A 20803-nucleotide genomic window follows, 5' to 3' on the forward strand; every position below is an offset into this window, starting at 1 on the left:
AATTGAAGGATATATGTCAAAACCAAGCACGATTTAAGATAAAATCAATTTTAAAATTTGGTTCCGTGCTATGTGGCTATTTTTTTGTCATTTTAGATTCTAACATTAACAATGCTTTTTTTCAAGTGACAAGCTACATATCCTCCCCTCCAATTATATCTTTGTAAAAATGGCAGCTGTGACCTCCCTGCCTCAAAACAAATGGGTATGTGAAAGGGAATAAATGTCTCCATTGTTCTCTGTTCTCTTAGAAGAGCCAAACACCAAGTAACCACAACAAAATGATTACTCAGGAGCACAGGCTACCTGGAGACCAGAATGACAACAACTGGGTGAGTCCTTCAGTGAACACCTGGAGACGTTCTTGGTCAGACGACAAGAAGATGGAATCGCTTACTGGACTCATACCTGTACTTCTATTCCAACAAGCTGTGACACACTGAGAGGTTAAAGCTGTCAACTTTTCTTTGTAAATGTTTCTATCCCAAGAAGACAATATTTCACCCGCCATGAAGGCTTCTGGAAACACATTCCTCCGAAGCAGCAAAAGCGGTAAGGTTTGCAAGGAATACAACAATGGCTATACCTCCCATAATACTTCATTTCTTTCTCATTTATCTACAGTTATTTTTAAAAATCATACAGCCTATTAAATGAGTTTCAGGGCTCGTCTCTGTCAAAATAAGGCAAATTTAGTAGACAATAAATAAATAAGTAAGTCTTACCTTTGATATGCCTGAGGAGAGGCGGGAGGTGTATTGAACACGTGTGGGTACGGGTGATAAGGTGTCTTTTTCAAAGCCTGAATTAGATTTTGTCTGTACTCTGGGTCTATGCACCACAATGACCCTTTCCCAATACTCTGCAAAGAAAATTAAAATACAAGTGATTAATACAGAATCATTAACTATTTTGCATTAAGTTGATATATAGTTGCTGTCATAGTTACTTATTTTTAAAAGCCTCTCACATATTTGTTAACTGCCAGCCTTCAACATTGTGATGTTGTACTCTGCCAATAGAGTCTTACCCATCTTAAGTTTGACAGACAAAATGGACATAATATTAACAAGTGAGGTTAATACAATAATACTGTGATTTTCACATCCTAATGACCGAAAAACTTAGCTTCCTTTATTATTTTTCAGTGTCAACTTTGAAAAACATGTATTTTCTTCTAAAAATTCGTTTAAATTTGTCAGATTTTAAACACTGAAAGAAAATGCAGCCTGAGATACCCTCCAAACTCCATCTCTGCTTTAAAAACCCAAAAGTTCTGTTTTTAAACCATATTACATTGGTACTACTTTACAAAAACAAAAAGTAATCCTTTTCTTTTTTCCTACTTAACTCACCAAAGTGCGACATTTAAGCTTCAAGTAGAATTCTGAAATTGCCTTCCCCAAGAAACAAAAGAACCCAGGCAGCAGTGGTAAACCTAAGTGAGAATCCAGTATTTACTTTTGGATTCCAGAGTTCAGAGTACTCTGCTCCAGGGCTAAATGAGTTGACTCTTGAGAAGTCAAACTTTAAAATGCAAATTTTATAAAACTGGTTCCAAGGAAAAAGGAAGACTTGCTGAGGCCCACTTTCAGTTGGAAGCTTTTGGTCTGTGGACGGTATTTTATTAAAAAAAAAAAAAATTAAGTCCTTCCTGTGAGACCCACTAGAACTGGCAGCAGGCCGTTGGGCAGTCACTGCTCTGAATGCTTTCAAGCGACCCGAATGTACTCAAGCTGTTTGATAAGGTCCTTTGTAAATATTTACTGATTTGGAGAGAAAAGAAGTCAAATTACATAAATCCATGCCCAACCCATGCTTCCAGCCAACAGACTCTTATTTTCAGAACTATTGTACTATAGGAAGATTTAGAAAGCAAACGAGAAAATTGCTTAACTATTACAGGGGTGAATGTCCAAGAAAATCTCTTAGAAGGAGAACTAAAAATAACTGATTCCGAAAATCTTTAAAGATTTTAAAAATGCGTATTTTGGTCATCTGTTCACCAAATCATTTAGTGACAAACTTATTCACTGAACGCTTTAAAATCCTTTACTGTCAACAACATCAGCAAGCAGTGTAACTGGAATTAACTCTTTCTGGTGCACTGAGAAAGGGAATTGCTCAAAGCCAAGGTCAGGGGGCTGGAGCTCCCATCACACCGGTCACCCAGTCCGAGGTGCAGACCTGACCCCAAACACAGGTCCCATTCAGGCTGACCTGCCTTAGCTAAACATCAAAGTTCCCAGTTTAATCATCCCGCTGTTTAAAAATATGAAAGATTTCAACTTTGGAAAATTCAACGTCCATATATGGCCTTTCCTTTCATGTGTTCATTTTTAAGCCCACATTAGCTTAGGGGGGGAACTGATGAGACATTCAGAGTAAAGCAGGCAAGCCACCAAATGACCCACCATGGACTCTCAGAACCACTCAGCACGTTTTTCAGAAGAAAGCCAAAAGCTAAGGGATGGAGAAGGATGAGGGAGGATGGGGTAGACCACAACTACCAAATTTGGATGATGGGAAACAACGCACGAACGCCCACAGAAGCCAGTAGGTAACTCCTCAGCAATAGGGGGTCGTGGCCAGACTGAATCAAAGCTCGCTGTGGAGTCCAGTGACTTGAACACAAGGCCCCAAACCCACTACCTGCAAGGCCATGGCCCACAGGCAACCCAAACATTTCTGCAAAGAGATTATCTCAGTCCTGGGAACCTAACGGCTTTTGTTTTCATCAAGGTGGTGTTCAGAGGTAGGGCAGGTTAATCTTACAGGGAATAAAAATATGACAAAAAAACGGACAATTGACCCTCTCAGGGAAATAACAATAGACCAAGACTGTGGTTTCTCCTAACCCTGACCTAAGCAGCTTGTTTATTATATTACAATACTATTTACAAACTAAATGGAAAAACCCACAGGCTTGGGGGGTGGGAGGGTGCGGCATTTCACAAGGTAACTGATCTAGGTAAGAGAGGCAGGCAGAGTTACAGTAAGAACTACAGTTCTGGAGCCAGACATTTCCTCATTTCCTGTGTAGCCCTGGGCAAATCATGGTCCCACAGAAAATCTCAGCTTGCTCATTGGCAAAATAAAGACCCCCTTAGACATTGGTGCCAGGCCCCACGATGGCATGATGTGGCAGCACTTATAGATAATAAATGGCATGCGGTATCATGAACATTGCCTTTCTGACAGAAGAAAGGGAGCAAAGCTGGGTATAAAATGCCTTTCATTAAATCAAATCTGATTTTCTCAAAGCCATCCATCATAAATAAGCACCAAATTCCAACAGTGCCACTGAGAGGGGCCTCCAGCAAGCTGATGTGGCAAGCCAGGAGTAAAGTAATAGTCTACTTGTGCGCTGTTGGTCCCGGCTTTGCAAATTCACTATCAGGAGCTCTTCTGTGTTCTCAGATCCCATCTTTATTTCTACCACCATCCCCCATCTGCCTTCCATGCACCCCTCACTCCCTGTCCTCTCTACTGTAACTTCTCCCTTGCTCAGAAAGCCAATTCTGAGTCACAACAAGCTAGCTGCTACAAGTTTTCTTCTGCCCGGGTCTTTGCACATCATCATCTCGATGAGGTTTAACTGCAAACTGGGTCAGCACAGATTCACAATATTCATTCTCTGCAGACAATTGCCCGGGCTTTGGATCATAATGGTTCCTACCTTGCTGAGTCCTGCATTTTACAGTGAGAGGGGTCTGAAACTGCTGGTAGGTTTTTACAGACCAGACACTAACTTCAATATCTCATACTTAAAATTTCCAAAGAGCAACAATTAACCAAAAAAGCATCATCGAGACACACCCATGTCACTGTCAATCTCTTTAATCCCTCTAATGATCTGACAGTAGAGAGCCTGGAGGCAGCATGAAAGAGGCTGCCAATGTGTCTTATTTGCAAGCATTCTCCTTGGTTTCAAGTAACAATTCAAAATAGGCTGACTTGAAAACTTTTTAAATGGAAATATACAGAAGAGAGAATGCTTAATAAGTTTCTTAGGCCAGGAAAAATTACATTTAATGCCCATAACAGGGGAGAGAAGGGTGTAATTTAATTATAGTTGGGTAATTTGTTTCAGAATCAGAGCTCTTAGAAATATCTGCATCTTATCTAAAAAATACCATTTTTTACCATAATAACTGTGAGGGCCATGTACCGTTGAATATTAAGGAATTCAAAATAAAAAGGAAAGATCTTCATTCACAGATACATTTCATGTTCAAAATACTTTTCATCTTAAAAATATGGGTGTTTTTGTTTTTTTAAGGAGGGCACAGCTCACAGTGGCACATGTGGGGATTGAAACGGTAACTTGACATTATTAGCGCCACGCTCTAAACAACTGAGCTAACCAGCCACCCAAAAATATGTAGTTTTAAGATTGAAAAAGTTCTGATGAGTGAAGATCCTTCACACACACACACACACACACAAACACACACACACACACACACAGAGAAAACTAATGTGAAAAAAGTGGGGGGGGGGGGGGATGACCAAAAAGATACGGGGTAGGTCAAACTCCCTGTTAGCAATAAAAAAAAAATAAAATAATCAGTACATAAGAGGGGGCAAAAAAAGACAAGGAGAGCCTATATTGTAGAAAGAACTGATTAGTGAGAAAGGTTTAATAAAAGAGAGGGAGATAAGAATACAACTAAATTAAATCTTAAAATCTAACTGCTAAAAATAACACTTTTTTCTCGTGAGAGGTCTAGAGCCAGGGGCCGCCTCTGGCAGCTCCCGAATCTCTCCCACGCTTCCATGGCTCTTTGGACCCACACAGCAGCACCTGTCAGTTGCTCTGACATCATCTTTGTTTTGGGTCTCTTTGCCAGGTTGTGAGTTCCTGTGGGTGAGTACCGTATTTTAAACATTGTTTACAAACCGGGCTATGATACATGAATGAGTCATGAAATCAATGTAATGGGTCACAAGCAGCATTGTTTTAAAGAAACCAAACAGAACCAAATAGAATAGGCTAGAAAATACCTGTAACAAGTGATATTCTGTGAAATGTGTATGTGTGTATACATGTATGAAAAAGGTCTGACAATTAAGTTCGTGAACTTGTTGCAATGATGGTGCTAACTTTTTTGATATCAAAGGGATTATTCATCATGAATTTGTACCAACTAGACAAACAGCTAACCAAGTTTACTATTTGCAAGTGTTGAAAAGGTTGCGTGAAAAAGTTAGACGACCTGAACTTTTCGCCAACAATTCATGGCTCTTGCATCACGACAATGCACCAGCTCACACAGCACTGTCTGTGAGGGAGTTTTGAGCCAGTAAACAAATAACTGTATTGAACACCCTCCCTACTCATCTGACCTGGCCCCCAATGACTTCTTTCTTTACCCCAAAATAAAGGAAATATTGAAAGGAAGACATTTTGATGACATTCAGGACATCAAGGGTAATACAACAACAGCACTGATGGCTATTCCAGAAAAAGAGTTCCAAAACTGCTTTGAAGGGTGGACTAGGCGCTGGCATCAGTGCATAGCTTCCCAAGGGGAGAACTTCAAATGTGACCATAGTGATATTCAGCAATGAGGTATGTACTAGCAGTTTTAGGATGAGTTCGCGGACTTAATTGTCAGATGTCGTATATAGGTGCATACTGGACCACAAGGTCACATATATGTCTTACTAGTAATCTGAGTCCAAACAGTGTGGTAAACACTGGTCTAGGACAATGGTTTTTTGTTTTGTTTTTCCCCTCTCATCACTTCCGAGGGATAAGGCCCACTTCCAGCAGTAATGGAGGACACCCAATGCGGGGCAAGGACCCAAGGAGGCAGGACCCGTATCGAAATGGAGCAGGGAGCTGGCCACCCTGGACCATCCCCTCATCCCTATGGTACCCACGGCATGCCTGGCACTGTGGAGGATACATTAGTGAATACAAAACAATACAAAAGGGAACTGCTCTCTCGAAGCGTGGATTCTAGAGGGGGTAAGAAGGCAGTAAATAAGGAAAAAATATGCAAGCTCATGACAGACTGCAATGCCTTCTACAAAGAAAATAAAGAGTGCAGTAAGTTAGTAGACAGGAACTTGCCACTGTGTGAAGAAAAATGGGCTGGAAGCGGCATGAGCACCTACAAAGATCTGTTATGAGCTGATACTGTAGTGCAGACCCAAAGTGACCAGGTGGCAGCAGTGAAGATGGAAAAAAGACAGCTTCGGAATGTATTCTGGAGAACCAGTTGGACGTGGCGATAGATTAGAAGCGGCAGGTAAAAAACAAGAAAAAGGTCATGGTTTGGTTTGAGCAATGAACTAGGTCAGAGATTGTGATAAGGGGCAAATCCAGTGCTCATTGGAACATATATTTGAGATGTTCATGTATCAAGAACTATCGACTAAGGAACTTGAAAGAACTTGCTGGACATATGCCACCTCTCTTCTCTCAGTGACCCTAACCTTCACAGCAAAAGCTCATGAGTGTACAAAGAATAGACCTGAGGTGGTCTGGCTTTACAGGTTCAGTATCAACTGGTTGTTCCACAGAAGGGGCTAGTAAGCTCTTCCTTAAAAGGTCAGAGTAAATATTTTAGACTGTGGACCATATGGTCTCTCTTCCAACTACTAAGCTCTGCTGTTGTAGCACAAAAGCAACCAGAGACGTAAATGAGTAAACGTGGCTGTGTTTCCGTAATACTTTAGTTACAAAAAGGTATTCCATCGTTCACTGCCCCTGACCTACAGCTCCTACACTTGAACCCAAGGTTCAGACTCAGAGCTCCTGTAGTTCTGGGAACCTAAAACCAGGTAAGGGGTTTTCAGGGGCTAGGAAAACGGGATGGGATCCTGTGGGATTAGGAAGGGAGTACTGACGATGACCTATGCCAAGTGCTCCGAGGCAGGAAAGGGGGACTCCTGGGGAGGGAGGAGGTACAGACACAGACTGGAATAAGTAAACCCATCAGCAACAAGAATACAGTGTTTGTTTAGCTGCACCTAACATCGCCGCGTTCTGAAATCACTGTGTATGTGCAGCTCACGCTTCCTTCTCTGGGTCTGTCTCCTCATCAGTACATTAGGTGGTCAGATGAAATCACCCCCCATAGGCTCATAACTCTATGCTTTGAGAAGATGTTACCATAGATAAATTAGCATACCTGGCCCTGCATTTCTCCATCTCCTGTAGCTGCCAACACTGCCATTTTTCTGTTCTTGGCCAGTACCAACGCATGGTAAAGTCAGTGAGAAGAACATTATTGAGCTTTCAAAAAGTAGCCCTTAACTTGGCTGGCATGGACATTAGACTCAGGGAGACCTGGGACCATGCTTTGTTTCAATTTCCCAGCTGTGTGAACTTGGACAAGTTACTTAACTGCTCTGAGCTCTAGTTTCCTCATCTATAAACATGGGAGGGTTATAATAATGCCTGCTTCACAGGATTGTTGCAAAGGTTAAATGAAATAATGCTATGCTTGGCACATGATAAAAGCTCAACAAATATTGATCTCTTTATTATGATGATAAAAATGTTAAATAGACAGCCTTCCTTGACACCAAGCTCCAAAACATACAGGCCCTGCTCTGATGGAAAATTGTGAAATGATGCAGATTTCACCTAAAAAAATGAACCACACATGGCTATTTGTTTCCCACTGTACTATGATACTTTCCTTGATCCTAAGGAAGCATTCTGTATCAGCTGCACTAAGATGGAGGTGGAAATGGAAGGATAAAACTAGAACAAAGCAAGACCTGGTCACTTGAGTGATGCCAGAAGGGAGAAGAGACTTTTGAGAAAGGAAACACTTGCTTGGAGTCACTTTTGGCATCAAGGCCTCTAGATTCCCAGGACCTTGTGGTCTCTGACCTTAAGAGGTTAAAACCTGCCACTGCCTTCCTTGAAAGGAGAGGCCCTTGGCCTCCACACTGCCGAGGCAGGGCGGGGTGAAGAGTTAACTTAGAGAAAAAAGCTGGGACGGGCAAGTTGGGATGGGCAATTTGGGATGGGCAGGAGGAGCTGGCCTTGGAGAAAAAAGGGTCCCCCAGCAGGGAGGGCTAAGCCTCTGAAGATACTGTACTGTTCTGTTGGGGATCGCGGGCTCACCCTGGAAACTGGAACTGATATGGTCCACTCATTCGGGACCAAAAGACATGGGTAGCTTTTTGGACAGGTGGTCCCAGAGTTGCCAATTTTCAAGTTGCCTTTCTAGCCAACATACAGAAGGTTTATCCAGGATCTGGAAGGCATGCTTCAAGTCTCCTAGAAACAGCCCAAGTTTGCTTCTCTATGGCTACTTAGCTAGTGCCCTGGGGGCACCCTGCTGTAGCCCCCACGTGCTGGTCCTGCCTTGTTTCTGCTCCCTCCACAAGAGTGCCCCCACTCCCCTTGCTGGCTCCTCCTCTACTGCGCACTGGCTCCTGCTCAGGCCTCTGGACCAAGCTGGCATAAAGGAGAAAGAGAAAGCAAGCTGGGGGAGGGGGACGGGGGGCGGGGCAGCCCAGGGCTAATACTCTCAGAGTTTCTCCCATTCCCACAAAACTCACTGCCAGCCCCCAGACAAGGCCAGAATCCAGACTAGAATGGGTCAAAAACCCACTGAAACTTCCATGGCCTAATGAAAGGCCTCTTGGGCTTCATTTGGAAGCAAGTCATTGAACAACACTTGTAGAGAGCCAACAGAGTATGAGGTGCTAGGCAGATCACCAGGATACAAAGGATGGGTCCATTTTTTAGGGTGCAGAACCTCCAGAGGAAGACAAACAATAAACAACTCTAAGTGACTACATAAGCAGGCCAAAGGCTATAGAACAACAGAGGAGGGGAAAAGGATGAGTGCTGCGGGGAGGAAGGTTATTAAAATTGCACATGCGTGTGTAAGCACACACACATGCACACGTGCACATACACACATTTAGCCTGGCTCGTCCTGCGGGCCCACTCAGTGCCCACACCCCCTGCTCTGGGCACCCTCCAGCTCCCACCTGGGCCTATCCCACGGGAATACACAGTCTCCTAGAGACCGTGTTCTCAGCTCAATCTTACCTTCCTCTTACCTTCCCACTAAGCCGCTGTACAGTCTCGCACTGTTAGGTTCACGCTCGCCTTTCAAGAGGGTGAGAGAGGGGCCGAAAGCAACACCAGGGCCTTCGCAGGGGGCTTCCAGGGCACATCTCACAGATGCTCCCCAGCAACAAAGATTGACCCACATGGTTCTTGTCTATACTGCTACCCTGCTGTGGTACCAGGAAGACACCACACATCCCCTCGGACTGGCAGTTTCTTCGCCTATATATAATAATAATACTATCGTCTCCACATCCTTTTACATTTGAATGTGGTAATGCATAGAATGCACCCAAAAGGCAGGTAATCAATTTAATTTTCCTCTCTGTCAAAGGAAGTCATAAGAGAAGCTGGATGGTACTGGGGGAAAAAACAAATAGGACAATAAAAAGTTATTCTGATGAATGACCGTGACATCACACCAGAACGAAGTACTAAGTGGGTGAATGATTCCTTAAAGGCCCCTTTGGTCCTAAATTTCTGTAATTTATAGTCTTACGACATCAGGGGAAATTTTCAAATTAAAAAAAAATGACCTGCGGAACTAACCAAGTACATGAAAAAAAGCAGAGGGAGAAAACAAACAAAACTGATTACAAAGAATGTTTTTCTAGATACATCAATGTTCATTTCCCATAACAAAATAGACAATTGCTCCAAAACAAAGATTTAAAAAGAAGTCATGTCAGACACTTGGATCTCCCTAACAACTGTTTGCAGTGTTTGAAATGTCCCACTTTGCTCTCTTACAGTTTTTAGGGTTTGGGTTTTTTACCAAAAGTAGGAGTGATGGAAAAGAGAAATGACACACCAGGTCCAGACAGGAATTTCCTTCCAAGACCCTGGCCCAGTGTGGCTCAGTCTAACACCAGTTCTGGGGAGTGGTCCTGCAGGCAGGGAGGCAGGACCCCAGGTTGTTATAATCATGGCCAATGAAGATTTCAAACTCACTAACAGCGGGTCCCTCGGAATATCAGATACGGAAATCGCCTCCCCGCCTGCAGTCGCCTCGCGATTATTTTACAGATGTGCTCTAAAAGCTATACAGATGGAAATCATGACTAACGTGTCACTTGTACAATATTCACACACATGAGCTTGATGAGGACTTTACAGCGTCCTAGCTCTTTCAGAAGCACATCTCGGCTGTCTCTGAACACTGCTCCCCGCCTCCTTCACTGAGTAACCATGGACATGGGGCAAAGGAACACAGGTGGCACAGGTGGGGAAGGAACTGTTTCAGGCATGTGGTGGCTGGACAGATTGTGTGCATGCGTGTATGCGCACATGGCTTAATCAACGGAAGAATCCATAATTTCCTTGTATTAACACCTAAACAAAACCAAAACAGCCCCAAGATTTGCCTAAAACCAAACTGACCTCTAGCATGGTGAAGTTGGGGAGGGGTGGAAATGTGAAAGGAGACCAGTTTATCAGTTACCAGTGCTTTTGCTTTGCAGGAATCTCTCCTGTCACTCACTACATGGTGCAGCCCTGTTTCTGCCACAGGCCCTCCGTCACCCATGGATGTGATTTCCATTGGGGGCTGGGCACACAAATCTGAAGCACATCAACTCCCGAAGGCTGGCAAAGCTAGTTAAGTGTTTGGGTTGAAATGAATTATTTTTTGTACTCTATTGTGTCTGAACTGCCAAAGGCAGTCAGTCAATAGCTAGTGCACTAAGAACAATCGATAATAAAATGATCGCCAAAACATCCGAAATATATTTACTTACACTGTCAAGCTCTACACTGGTAAGTTCTAAATTCTAATAGAAAAAAAAGGAGGACACACACACACACACACACACACACAGTACCCTCATATTCCAAGTCAGAAGGTCAAAGAATTGGCATCTATAAAATCACCGCTCTTACCCAACTAAATCTTGGGATTCTCCCAAATTAGTTTCACCAATCTGTCCGTTGGGGGCCTTTAGCAAGTAAGAGTTAACTATTCTCCCCTATCTGAAACCTCACAGTATTACCTATGCAGGCTGAGAAAGAGTAGAGACAGAGACAGTTAAAAAATTTTAAGCACTGGGGAAGCACACAGGAAGTATTTAAAAACTTTATATCCTTCTAATACCAGTCATGCTCCACCACTTCAAAGAGTTGACCTACTGCTCAAATCAATTCAAGATATGCCCAGTATCAAACCACACACACACACACACACACACACACACACACACACGCACGCCTGCAGACACGCATGCACACACCTATGGATAAATTCTTCATGACCATTTTTAACTGCTAATAAGTTTATCACAGAAACAAAGACATGCAAATCTAAAAGATCTTATTTGTCACCTGATATCAAAAAGGAATGTACAATGATGGAATAAAGGTGTCCGAAATGTGAATGTAATCCTTTTAAAAAGTGTTTTAGTAACAGTTGTTTATATCACCTACAGATTATACCATCTACAGTCTTCAAGTTAAAATTAGTGCATAAGCAAATTATAAAGAGGAAACACGGCAAAATCAAAGACATATAATAAACTGCCTTTTACATACTTTTTTCAGTTCAAAAGGCAAACTGACTTAAAGCTCGTAGCTATGAGAGGAGGTAAAATTCACCATTCATTATGTTGTCAGAAATAAAAACTCAGTTACTTTTAAAATTCAAGACCCAATAGAGGATTTTTATAAACATACTGTATGAAGTGGCGGGGACAAGATTACAGCCAGCTCTGGCTCTCAACTGAACTTGCGCTCTCTCCAGCACCTCTACTTTTCTTTGAAGTGATTCAAATGCTGCAAATGATAATTAACGCCAATAGTGTAGGTTTTTTTGTTTTTTTGTTTTTTTTATGGAGGGTAATAAAGGCACATGTGGGTCTGACAAACAGAGATAGCCTCGGTTGGATTACAACTGGCCCAACCTAGTGCCACTTTATCTTCTGGTTGTCAGTAGTTACTCATCTATTTTTAAATGTTCCAATATGATCTTATCAATTGGCACATATAATTTGATCACCTTATTTCCATAACTAAAAGTTGTTGAAGGTACCTGGCCAGGTAAAAGTTACAGTTACAGAGTGTGGGTGTACTGGCCCGGAGTTATGCCCTTTTATGTTTAAAAAAAAAATCATAAAGACCCTCTCTGAATAAAACATGCACACGGGGTTGTTGGCTTTTTGTTTTGTAAGGAGTGGCCACTGGCCAAAGGACTAACCAGTCACCCACTCACCCAGAAGGGGCCTTTGCTGGGCGGTCCTGGTTTGGCAATCCAGCTTTTTGCCACAGCCTCTTGCTAGAACCAACTGGGCCTCCTGTGAAGGCGAAATCGCCTTTACAGTGCCTCTCCATTCTAGCACAGGTATCCCACCAGCGAAAGAGACCCTTTCAACAGACGGTGTCTGACCACAGCCTGGACCCCTGATGTTGGGGTATCTGCTGCAAAGATAAATCCGAAACCATCCCTGACCCGAGTGGAGTGGGAGAAGTGACAATGAGCACATGACATTGTGTTAGGGATTCTTTTTAAATTCTGGTAGATGCTAGCCAAGACAAGGGCAGAGCCCACGGGAGCAGAGGGCGCGCAGAATGTGCTGGCGGAGGGCGGCAGTGTGTCAGGAAAACTGTAACAAGAGGTGGCTAGTCCAGAACTCACCACAGACCTTATCAAGCTCCAGGCAAACAAAGAGAGGGGAGGAGGGCAGAGGGAAAGGGAGATGGAGTCAGAGAATGAACGAACCCGTGATGAATGCTAACAGGACTAAGGAAAAATTTAAGAGGGCAGAGGCTACCAGAAAGACCAGCTGATGTGAACCCTTGGAACCACAGGAAGGCCTCAGCGAGACCAGAGCGACCGACTCAGCAGCTATCTAGAGCCAGGGCACCACAGCATCTAAGCCCTCCCTTCTGAGCCTCGCACTTAGTTTCCCTGAGGCCCATGTCAGAGTACTGAAAAGGCAAATTACATTGGGCCTAAATCTCATCACCACAGCTTTCCTCACAAATTGTGTTCCTGTGAGGTCCTGCAAAAGGTGGGAGTTGACAGTAATCTCAGTATTTGCATACCTATCCCGCAGATTGCAGAGTTTTGGTGATAAAGTGAGGTGTGTCACCTGGAAAGGCCAGTGTCACCACTGAGTTCTGGTCACTATGGGGATTCCCCTGGGCCACAAGCACAGTGACCCAAAGGACTGTTCCAAGGTCGTAGGGGCACCTGGAGCAACACGTCTGTTTCAGGACACTTCTCAGCTCACCTGAGAACTCACTACAACCTGAGGCACAGAACACAACGAACAGGCCTCCAGGGATTCAACCAGCTCATCCAGTTGATTAATAGCTGAGAATGACTCAAGGCGACAGGATAGCAAACAAGAGGTCTGCCAGAGAGGAAGTCTGCCAAAGGTTATGAGTTACCTGATTATGAGGTGGGAGGGGGGAGAATCTCCAGCTTAACGAATATTTACACAGTGCATTTGTCTCACGCACTGTGAGCGTCTCACGCTCAGTGTAGAAGTACTCTGTGACCATTGCATTAGCCCCGAACGGGATCTCAGTAAGCACTCCTGCAGCCGGTGTTCCGTCCCTGTTCCATCGGATCTCCCCACAGACAGGAGGGCGGGGACAGAAAAGCTGGGCGGGTCCTCGATGCTTACCAACCACACTCTCAGACTATGCCACCAAGATTAATTCAGGCTCCCAAACACAGTCAGCCCTTCATTATCCATGGAAATCTTACACACAAGAAATTGTAACTCAGGATACCGTATTGCTGAGTCACCTGGCCTAAATGTCAGTTCAACTTGGAACTCAGGGTATAACCAGATAGTTAGGAGTGATGGCAGCAGTGGTAACAGCAGTAGTAACCATTAGCACTAACTGGGAACTGACCACATACCAAGCACTATCCGAGGCATTTTACCTGCATTTTTTCATTTATTCTCCCAACAGACCCAGAAGGTGGGCAGTATTCTGACCCCAGAGATAAGGATGTTAACATTCAGGTTCAGACAGGCTAACTAACTTGCCTAAGGTCAAATGCTGTTTGACTCAGGAATCTATAAACCTCACCACCAAAATGCGAGTCTGTGACAAACACCATTAGGTAGGGACCCAGCTGCAGTAAAACCATCACAAATTTCCAAGTTAAAACACGAATGTTTTGGGGATCATTCACTATAGTAAGTAATGTACCTCCTTTCATGGAAGCCTGCATACAAATGCTTTCTCACACACACACACACACACACACACACACACACTAATCATTCATGTCAATGAAAAGTAAAAAGTTACTATTACTATTATATTATGACTTTATATTTGTGTTGCTGGCACACAACCATTTGCACACAAAACATCACCTTTCTGTTTGTAGAGCAAATTTCAAAGCGCAATCAAATACGTCTTGTGGCCCTAAACTTGATGAAGGCATCTGAGAAGATTAAGTCTATTTACAGCCAAGAAAACATGCTCTGAAAGGACCGGGGCTTGCCCCTAGATGGTAATTAGCAAGAAGCAGAGCCAGGATTCGAACCTCCAAGGTCAGCTGCCTCCATCTTTCCACCAAACCACGTGGCTTCTGTGAGAAAGCCCAGCCAACTGGAAATGTTTTTACCTAAGCATATAACAAGTACTCATAAGTGCGTACATAAGACATTGTTATCCAACTTTTGAGATAACAGAAAGACATGTTGTACTTGGGGTGTTTCAACTGTGAAGCTGTTCCTCAAAAGAACAACAAAACAGTGCACCTATTTCAGTAGCACTTTCTTCCCCCGCGTGGCAGTCCTGAGAACAACTGACAGTCTGCAGGGCACTGATGGACGGTAAGCTCCCTCTGACCACTTAAGCCATGGTGAATCCACGTGGGAGCCCCCCAGGAGTCACCCAGTTCGGTGGGACAGACTCCTCATACATGCAGGACGACCTGTGGAGCTGCATACAGCTCAGAAAAGCCAGCTCTGCCTTCCGCATTCCCAAAAGTGGCCCTGTGAGAAAGGAAGGCTCTCCCCGGGAGAGCTCTCCCATGATTTTGTACCATCTCCCAGTGATGGGAATGTAATTATCAAATGCTTGAAAATGAAGACTCAGAACCTAAGCTGAAAAAAGTTGGGGGCTCTGTTTAGGTATTTTAAAGATCCTTCGATATTTAAAAAATCCTCCCGTAGTGATCCACCTGATCGCCAGGAGCCCCAGGGCTAAGCATATACATGCACTAGATAGTCAGGGCACAGGGGAACCACTGCAGTGGTTGCTGGTCCACCCCATTCTGTATTATCTAAGAGCTCTGCACATATGCCACGTGCCCTGCAGGGGCCTTCTACCCTCCTCCGCTCTGCTCCCAGCCCTAGGAGACTAACACTTGCAGATGCTCCAAGAGGCACCCTTGGCCACGGACTTCTGGTCTAGTTTCACCAAAGGGAGGCACCAGTGAGGGAAGGGAGGTTGGGAAGAGAGTGAGAGATGGGTATTTATTGCTCTGGCTCCCTCCAGGGAATTAGCTGCATTCTCTACCAAAGGCCATGCCTCTATTGCTTTCAGCTACTTTCTCCTTCACGTGCCAGTACTTACTCCTTTTCTTTGTCCCTTCAGATCTAGAGGTGAGGAAAGTTCCTTGGTGTAGTTAACAAGCCGCCCATTCCGTCCCTGTCTCCCAGGGGTGCTGCACCATCCTCGCATCCCTGCCCACTTGCTGGGAACCAGCCCTTTATTAAATGCTCTTCAGTTACTTCAGTTTGAGTGTGCCATCTGTCTCCTGCCAGGGCAGTGACTGGCAAAATAAAAACCAAATTGATCACCCTAGAATTTCACTCTTGGAATCTACATGCCACATATGTGCATAATAATTCCCTTGCAATTTCTCCAAGTCACAGAGGACAGCGGCTCAGGCAGGGGAGAAAAAAAAATACCACCAATACTTCCAAAATGATTTACTATATTGCATACTTTGAAAGAGCAGAATTTGTGTTCTTCAAAAGTGAAGGAAGTGGAAACATTTTATTCATTTCAAACATGAATACTTGATTACAGCATTAGAAAAGCATGTTGTTACTAAAAATATTCTATGTATAATGCACTTTGTAAGTGCATTATCAACGATTACTATTATGTTTCAGAGTTATATTAACCGGGCATAAAAAATTGCAAATGGGACAACAATGTCAGTGAAATTTCCAGTTTTGCAACAGCTGATTGAAAATGTTTCTTATCTTAAACACTTTATAGAGTGGGTAATAACAACATGGTATGAATTCAATTACTGTAACAATAACAACATTGCATCAAAATTTCTAAGAATTTAAGACTTAAACAGTTAACTTCATCCTGAAGACCACGGGTTGGTATTTTGTACTGAGTCAGGTTGACCTTCAGGAAATTAAAACGTAAACCAACGTTTCAAATCTAAAATCTATGAGCTGTCTCACAGGTGGAGGGAGGTGGGAAATCTCCAACAAATCTACAAGATGTGATTTTAAAAAACCAAAACACTGACAACATGCACTGACGTTCTTAATCAAAGAGGAATGGTTCAAATCCAACGTCAGTGTCTACAATGTTAAAAAGTGAAAAAAAGAGCGTTTAACAAATTAACTGTAAACCATGTGTTGCCAAAATACTTTTTAAAGATGCCAAGTGTGTGTCAACCAAGTGTGTGGGGAACAAGCCTATGCGACATTGTCTAAAGCCAAAAGATCATGTGAAGACTTATTCGCAGCTTTTCCACAGACCGGCTCCTACAGTAGGGTGTTGGTTACTTTCCCAGGGTTGAACCTGTTACTACAGGTCCCATAGTACCAGCATTTTACAAACTTTGCAACAAGTATTAAGGGAGGGAACACAATTTCTTTTTCTTGGGAAACCACGATGAAATCCAGATACAACAGCCTTAGCCCTCTCCTATCTTTCCTACACAGTTATGATTTCACATTTATTTGTGAGGTTGACTCATGCCTGTGTCCCTTTGCTAATATATGGGCTCTATGAAGGTCAGGACTACTTCCAGGTTGTTCATGACCCAGTCGGACACAGACCCAGGTGCTCAGTAGATTCTTCAATCATTTAAACCATACCTTCGATAGCAGGATTACTGAGAAAAATAAGTTGGAGACCTCACTAAATAACCCTTTTCACAGAATTTTGACTTCGGAACTAAGGAATATTTTGTTCTTCAAAATAAAAATTCAATCAAGAAAAGAACAAAACCCATTAAAACGAGATGTGACAACATGCCCGTTGGAATGGCTAAAGGGACAAACTCTGACAGTACTAAGTGAAAGTCAGGATGTGAAGCCACTGGAATGCTCGAATTGCTGGGCGGAATGTAAATTAGCACGACCACTTCTAAACACGGTTTGGCATTTTCTGATAAAAAGTGAAACATACACTTATCTTGAGTCCCAGCAATCCTCCTCTTAACTATTGACCTGAGAGAAATGAATTCATCTACATACACGAAGACTTTTACAAGGATATTCAGAGCAGCTTTATTCGTAATACCTAAAAACTGCAAACAATCCAAAATCCATCAGCTGGTGACCGGATAAACAAATTATGATATCTCCATAAAATGGAATACTACTCAGTAATAAAAGGGAATGAATTATTGATACAGTATGTGTGATTTTCACAAACATTATGCTGAGTAAAAGAAGCCAGAATACTGTTCTATGATTTCAGTAACATGAAATTCTAAAAGAAGGTAAAATTAATCTACTGAGACAGAAAATACACCAGGAGTTGCCTGAGGGTTTGGGTGGAGGGAGAGGAGACTGATTCAAAGGGGCAAAGGGAACTTTTTATGGTGGCGAAAATGTTCTGATCTCCACTGTGGCGGCTGGTTACTCGGGTATGTACATACTAATCAAAACACTTTCAATGGGTACATTTACTATAAGTGTATTAAATTATGCCTCAATAAAGTTGTTGTCTTTTTTTTTTAAGAGCAAGCCATAACTGTAAAATAAAATAAAAATTTTAAAGCAAACAAAATAACCTAACTAGAGGATCAAGTTGGCGACATAACCTCACAGGCAAAGAATTCTTTCTCATGGCTTGTGAACTCAATGCTGACTGTAAGTTCAAGTGGAATGTACGTACTAAGGACAAAGTGAACAACAAAAGGAAAAGTACTACTATGTTTCAATCAGAATGACACTATTAATAGTGACAGACAACAGAATTTTGAAACTTTTGTGTATCTTGTAGAATAAAGCAGAAAGTGATGTTAAAGGTGATTTGGAAATATTAATAAACTCATGATTCTACTTTTCCTTAGTTCTGTCCACAGAAAGCCCTAAAATGGTACCATCCCAGCCACAATGAACCCGCGTCGTGTCCAGATTCAGTTTCTACACACCATTCTCCACGGAAAGGAATCCGAGCTTTTTGGAGAAATGGATGACCCGTCTGGAAATGGAAAGTCTACGATGAGCCTATTTCTGTGCAAGAAAGCAAGGAAGTACCCAAAGACTAAAATGGGCATGTTCTAAGGACATAAAAGGCAGCTTAAAAAGGGCGTCACTGGCCAAATTTGGGGTAATTTGAACATAAAAACAATTACTACAATTGATTGTAAAACACTGACTAAATAAAAACCTATGAGTCCATAATGATATTCACAGAGATTTACTTGCCACCATTAGAGGTGATTATGACACGAATCCTTTTATCTACAATTCAGTCATTACACTTGGGACAGTAACGCCAACTAAGAACAGAATTAGAAAAACCACCATTTTGCAACCCCCGCCCCAGTGAAACAATTCAGGAAAGAATCACCAATGGATACCCACACAGTGCCAAATGGTCTCTCCATAGATCATGGGCTAATTGCAAAGGCAGCAACATCTCATCCAGCAGAGTGCTCTGGCATCACCCACTCAGGCCAGCGTTCAAACTTAGCATCGCTGACAGTGGGACAACCTGGTGGGATCTGATGGTTTAGGAAGCACCCAGCATTACCTGGCAACTGTTTCAACAAGCTTGACTCTCATCAAGCATTTGGATCTGACTTCCAGGAGACACACAGACAAGTTGAACACCATCACTAGGAAAAAACACGTCAAATTCAGGATGTGACGCATTCCCTAAAACAACTGGCCTTGATCTTCTCAAAAAATAGGTGGTGGGATGGTCGGTTCATTCCAGACTGAAGAGAGTAAAGAGATATAAAAATCCAGTTGCGATGCCTGTACCTTCACTAGCTCCTGGTTAAAAAAAAAAAAAGTTGTGAAAGACCTTGGGAGGCAACTGGAGAAATCTGAATACACACTACATATTTGATGCTGTAAGGAATTATTTCACATTTTCTTGGTGAGATAATAGTGTTATGTTTTATACAGGAGAAAGTCTTTACTCCTAAGAGATTCATGCTGACATTTTAAAGGGTAAAGCATCATGATGCCTACAACTTTCTTTTAATTGGTTCATATAATTTATACATAAAGATGAAGGGAATATAACATGTTAACAATTATTCATTCTAGGTAGAAGGGTATATAAGGCGATCACTGTACTATTCTTGCAACTTTTCTGTAGGTTTGAATTTCTTCATGATGGAAATATGAAAAGCGGGAGAAAGAACGCAGAGGTGACATTATTCCAATCTGTGAAGTCCTATCCAAGAGAGAACCAGCACTCCACATATCTCCTTAGAAGTACTCACTGAGCTGAACTGTGTCCATCCCCATAAATTCGCATTACTGATGTCCTAACCCCCAGGACCCCAGAATGTGACTGTATTTGGAGATAGGGTGTTTACAGAGGTAATTAACCTCAAATGAGGTCCTCATTGGGCTGGGCCCTAATCCAATACATGACTGGTGTCGTGAGAAGAGGAAATTTGGACACAGACACACAGAGGGAAGATAATGTGAAGATACAGGGAGAAGTCAACTATCTACAAGCCAAGGAGAGAGGCCGCAGAGAAACCAACGTGCCAACACCTTGATCCCAGACTTCCGGCCTCCAGGACTGTGAGGAAATGAATTTCTGTTGTTTAAGGCCCCCAGTCTGTGATACTTATTATGGCAGCCCTAAGCAAAGACCAGGGGAGATGTCCAGGAGAAGGAGAAGACTGTACCTCTAATCCAAATGGAGAAACAGCTTTTGCTACCTTGTGCACATTATCCATTCACTGATATAGAAAATCAAGTGCTCCCAGGATACTGCGTGTGCGTGCATGCGTGTGAGTACGTGTGTGTGTGTGGGGAGAGTGATGGGAGCTGAGATAGCTATTCAGGATGACTTCACGTCTGCTGCATCAGCTGGGGAATACCCAGACATCCTGGAATCACAGGTTCTTGCACACTCCCAAGACGCCTTCTCTCAGAGCCAGAGATGTAGGGGGAGATCCCTGCAGCTTGGGTGTATCCTGGGAGAGACACTTAAGACGCACACGCTGTCTGCGGTAAGTGATCAGACATCGAATTTTCATCACTGAGCAGAAACGTGTCAAATACATTAAAGCCATTTCTCCTTGAAATAAAAGGAATATCCTCATGTTTGTCGTGGTTCTTACTTATTAAAATACAGGGACATTTTAAAACTAATAGTGTTCAATTTCTACCTTTTCGGAAACCAAGAAATGCAAATAAAAACTAATAAGCAGAGGAAATGATGTCTCATCGCATCTCTTTTCCTACAGTGCGTGAATCATGCCCAGGCTATGTGGACAGAGGGTCAGCTCTAGAATCTCAGGAAGTGAGAGCTGGAAAGGGTCTTAGGAAATCTCCTGGGCAGCTCTCCTTACTTGACATTTACGAGACCTAACCTCAGATGGGCAGA

At 42.9% G+C, this 20803-nt stretch overlaps 1 protein-coding gene and 1 long non-coding RNA gene across 7 annotated transcripts in view; one reads left to right on the forward strand and one right to left on the reverse strand.

Moving 5' to 3' along the window:
* FOXN3 (forkhead box N3) overlaps positions 1 to 20803 on the reverse strand; it is a 364292-nt gene that overhangs the window by 166272 nt on the left and 177217 nt on the right. For all 6 annotated transcript variants that reach the window (XM_081049383.1, XM_081049384.1, XM_081049385.1 and 3 more), the window contains one exon: positions 726 to 862. In XM_081049383.1, the coding sequence (XP_080905509.1) occupies positions 726 to 862 (137 nt within the window). The remainder of the gene's footprint in view (positions 1 to 725; positions 863 to 20803) is intronic.
* On the forward strand, positions 321 to 20630 carry LOC308498079. Its single transcript, XR_013993412.1, has 3 exons — positions 321 to 552; positions 18294 to 19304; positions 19556 to 20630. It is a non-coding gene; the product is annotated as an uncharacterized lncRNA (long non-coding RNA).

The sequence above is a fragment of the Rhinolophus hipposideros genome, assembly GCF_964194185.1.
Source record: "Rhinolophus hipposideros genome assembly, chromosome: 5".
Lineage (NCBI taxonomy): Eukaryota > Metazoa > Chordata > Mammalia > Chiroptera > Rhinolophidae > Rhinolophus > Rhinolophus hipposideros.